The following is a 4,344-nucleotide window of genomic DNA, read 5'->3' on the forward strand; positions in this document are numbered from 1 at the left end:
TTGGGCAGTGCTGGTGTCATCAGGGGAGCAAAACTGAGGCAAAATCCTCATGAACCTCAGATCCAGGTGGGATTTTTTGCCCAAGTCTATTGCCAGTCCTTCATGGTGGGCACATTTCAGGCTCCCCCATCCCCGGGGCAGGGGGCACAGCCCGGCAGCCCTGGCTCTGCTCGCTGGACCTCAGGGGCAGGGCTGTTTTCTCCGTGGACCTCCCTGACGAGGCCTCGAGCCCCCGCAGGCAGCGCCCTCCTGCATCCCGGACCCAGCCCCGAAAATCCTGCGAGGCATAGAGGTAGATGAAGGGATCAAAGCAGTTGTTGAAGGCGCTGAGCACCAGGGCCAGGGCATAGGAGATGTAGGTGCCATTGTTGCACCCCGTGGGCTCCAGCAGGTAGTGGATGAAGAGCAGGACATTGCTGGGTGTGAAGCAGAGGATGAAGACCAGCAGGACCAGGGCCAGGACACGCACCACCTGCCTGTAGCTGCCTCCCTTGGCCAGCAGCCGCACCAGGATGCAGCTGTAGGAGATGGTCATGAGAACAAAGGGCAGGCCAAAGCCCAGCCCCACCAGGGACAGGAAATAGTAGCCAAAGAACCTTTGGGTTTCCTTTTCCAGCACGTCGTGGCACGTCGTGATGTTGAGGCTGGAGATCTCCTGCGTGTGGGAGTGCAAAAGCAGAGGGCTCATGGCCAGCCCCACCACCAGCCAGATGCCCACACAGATGCCCACCTTGCCCCTTGCCCAGCTGGAGCCCTTCCACAGGAAGGGGTGTGCCACAGAGATGTAGCGCTCCAGGCCGATGCAGGTGAGGAAGAGGATGGAGCTGTACATGTTCCCGTAGAAGAAGGCTACCATGGTGCGGCACAGGTAGTCCCCAAAGAGCCAGTGGTTGCCCAGGAGGTGGTAGGAGATCTTGAAGGGCAGCAGGAGGACAAAGAGCAGGTCAGCCATGGCCAGGTTGAGCAGGAAGATGGTGCTGGAGCATCTCCTGAAGTTGGTGGCCAGGACCCAGCAGGCCAGAGCGTTGGCTGGCAGCCCCACCAGCAGGACCACGGAGTAGAGGGCAGGCAGGAGGCGGGTGCTGAGGGTGCTGTTGAGAAAATCTTCCTCAGAGGCCTTGAAGCACACGTTCTTCTCCTGGGGAGTGAGGCGGAGCAGGGATCGCCCTTTGCCCAGCACTGCGGGGACACGAGGCACAGGGCTCAGCCCAGAGCAGGAGCTGTCACCCCTGCCTGCAGGGCCACCACTGGACACAGGAGCTGGCATCTCCCTGTCCCATGGCAGGACAGCAGGAGCTGTCACCCCTGCCTGCAGAGCCACCACTGGACCCAGGAGCTGGCATCTCCCTGTCCCATGGCAGGACAGCAGGAACTGTCACCCCTGCCTGCAGGGCCACCACTGGACACAGGAGCTGGCATCTCCCTGTCCCATGGCAGGACAGCAGGAGCTGGCATCCCTGCCTGCACAGCCCCCACCAGACACAGGATGTGGCATCTCCCTGTCCCCTCCCTTCCCAACACTCTACAACTTCTCAAAAAGTGGTTGTAGCCACATGGGGTTGGTCACTTTCTCCACGCAATAAGTGACAGAACCAGAGGACAGTGTCTTAAGCTGCACCAAGAAAAATATATGCTGGATATTAGGAAAAATAATTTTACAGAAAAAGTGATGAATGGTTTTCCCAGGGAGGTGGTGGAGTCACCATCTCTGGAGGTGTTTAAAAAAGTCTGGATGTGGCACTTGGTGCCATGGTCTGGTTGAGGTGTTGGGCTGGGTTGGACCCGATGATCTTGCAGCTCTCTTCCAAGCTGGTGATTCTGTGATCCTGCTGCCCTCACTCTGTGCCAGCCACCAGCTCATCAGTGCCAGCCCAGCTCTGAGCCCACACAGGCTCTGCTCCCACATCCCTGCTGCTGCTGATGGATGTCCCTCGCCCTACCCAGCCCAGCACAAGGGGCTCAGGAGGGCAGATGGGAAACCCACAGCAGCACGGGGTTGGGACAGTCCCAGCTGTGTGCCCAGCCCAGCTTCCCACCCCAGCCACAGACATCTCCTCATCTTCCTGCAGTCGGGGTTTTTTTGCTGTGTGCAAAGAACAGAAATGAAGAACAGGGAAGCCCCCGAGAGAAACAACTCAGGATCAAATCCCTTTTCTGGCTCGCTAAAAAAAATAACCAGACAGGCTCTGCACGTCACCCCAGCTCCAGAATGTCTATCCTGATGATCCCCAGAACACCCTACCCCAGGGGGCTTTGGTTACATCCAACAGGTCTCCCACAGTCTCTGCCCCCTCTCCACACCCTGGGGATGGAAAATTCAGGTTAAAAGAGCATTAATCTGGATTTTGCTGCCAAAAACAGAAATGCTGGCTGGGTCTTCATTCAGATTCTCACAATGGACACTGAGGGAAGGCAGCAGAGCAGGACCCCAAGCTCTCCCTGTGACACCCAGCCATTGCTTCCAAGTGACATGGAATGTGATACTGGGGTGTCCCAGCGAGGGGTCCTTGCCCTACCCCATCACCCCCAGACCCACCAAGGCACTTACCTGAGGAGGGCTGGGCAGCAGAGCCAAGCCAGGCACAGCTGAGCAGGAGGGTGACACAGACAGCAGCAGAACGAGGTGACAGCACCAGCCAGGACATCTCTGCAGAGTGGCCGCTGTGCCAGCCGGCTCCTCACAGATATCTCAGTGCTGCTGACATGGTGGGACTGTCACCAGTCCCTTTCTCTGCAGGGAAAGGACCTTCTCTTTGTCTCCACCACGTCATGTCAGCATCCTGCCCACAATCCTGCCCACAGCCAGACTGAAGCGTGAGATGACAGCCAGTTGTCACCACCGCCCAGCGTCTGGAGCACACCAGTGACGGGGGACACATCTCCAGCTGCTGTCACACAGCCGTACTCCTGGCAGGAGGAAGCGAGCAAGGGGCAGCTGGAGGCAGACAGGAGAACCACAGCGGGAGGATGGAGCTGTTTGTGCCTCGTGTGTGGACAGGAAGGTGGCAGCTGGTTCCCATGCTGGTGACATGTGGCTGTGCCCCACTGAAGCACTGCACTGGGCATCCCTTCTGCATCCCTCCTCAGGATCCATCTCTGGCTGACAAGCTGGTGCCACAGCTGGATGCAGATGGGGACACCCGGCATTGTTCCCCTCTTGTCACCAAAGTGACCTCTGCTGATTTTCTCAGCTAAGAAAGGGAATAACAGAGCCAGTGGCACATCCCCAGTCCAGCCTTGTGCTTTGTCACACACCAGTGGGACTGGGGCATGTGCAGCCAACCCCAGAATTGTCATGGGAAGAGAAAAAAGGGGATGAATGGGACAGTAGGGAGAGCTGTGCAGGACACACAGAGAAAAACCCGGGCAGAAAGAGGAGAGATGACGGGGATGGGGGAAGACTGGGAGGGGGACAGAAGGACAGAGGGACACAAGGACTGGTTGGGGACCCCTCATGATTTCAGGTGGCCCCCACACTCAGCTCTGTGCCCGTGTCCCCATGGCAGGGTCCTGCCAAGCCAGGGGCTCTGTGTCCTGCGTGTGATGTGGGACACCACATGTCTGTGTGCTGGGGGCTGTCCCTTCAGTGTCCCACATGTCCCCACATGCCAGGACTCCATGTGTCACCACATGCTAGGACCAGTGTCCTGTGCATTCTCATGCTGTGATCCCAGTGCCGTGTGCCCCAGCACTCCCCACTTCCCCATGGCCCTGTGTTCCATGTCCCCATGTCCCTGTATCTCATGTCCTCATGTCCCCATGACCCTGTGTCCCATATCCCTGTACCCCTATGTCCTTGTGTCCCATGTCTCCATGACCCTGTGTCCCATATCCCTGTGTCCCCATGTCCCTGTCTTCTCATGTCCCCATCTCCCCGTCTCCCATGTCCCCATGTCCCCGCCTCTCATATGTTCCATGTCCCTATGTCACATGTCTCTGTCACACGCCTCTGTCTTCCCACATCCTCATGTCCCCATGTCCCTCCCTCTCATATCCCTCTCTCCCGTGTCCCTGTGTCCCTTTCCCCCCCCCGTCCCCCTGTCCCGTGTCCCCCTGTCTCCCCGTCCCCTGTCCCCGTGTCCCCCTGTCTCCCTGTCCCGTGTCCCCCTGTCTCCCCGTCCCCTGTCCCCGTGTACCCCTGTCCCGTGTCCCATCGCCCCTCCCACACGTGCAGCACTGACCACCAGGCGGCGCTGCAGCCCCGGTGGGCGTGACTCCCTTACGTAAGCAAGGGCGGAGCCTGAGGCGGGGCGGGGGCGTGGTCTGGGGGCGTGTCTGCCTGATGTGTTGTGGGCGGGACCTAATCGAGGGCCGGACCCTTTGAGGGCGTGGTCGGTGGGGGCG

The 4,344-nt window shown here is 59.3% G+C and overlaps 1 protein-coding gene across 1 annotated transcript; it reads right to left on the reverse strand.

Moving 5' to 3' along the window:
- Window positions 1-75: 75 nt before the first annotated feature.
- LOC306808799 (proteinase-activated receptor 3-like) lies at window positions 76-2,731 on the reverse strand. Its single transcript, XM_079319785.1, has 2 exons — window positions 2,549-2,731; window positions 76-1,179 (listed from the first exon to the last, which is right to left on the reverse strand). Exons 1-2 carry the CDS (start codon window positions 2,643-2,645, stop codon window positions 101-103), a joined length of 1,176 nt encoding a protein of 391 aa, XP_079175911.1. The 5' UTR covers window positions 2,646-2,731; the 3' UTR covers window positions 76-100.
- Between the last annotated feature and the right edge of the window lie 1,613 nt (window positions 2,732-4,344).

Source organism: Erithacus rubecula (genome assembly GCF_903797595.1).
Source record: "Erithacus rubecula genome assembly, chromosome: 16".
In the NCBI taxonomy this organism is placed as follows: Eukaryota; Metazoa; Chordata; class Aves; order Passeriformes; family Muscicapidae; genus Erithacus; species Erithacus rubecula.

Bases quoted from the DNA above. Each gene is read 5' to 3' on its own strand.
- LOC306808799 (XM_079319785.1), bottom strand. From the start codon at position 2,645: ATGTCCTGGCTGGTGCTGTCACCTCGTTCTGCTGCTGTCTGTGTCACC. The intron at 1,180-2,548 runs GTAAGTGCCTTG...GTGTCCCCGCAG, and splicing joins TGCTGCCCAGCCCTCCTCAG to TGCTGGGCAAAGGGCGATCC.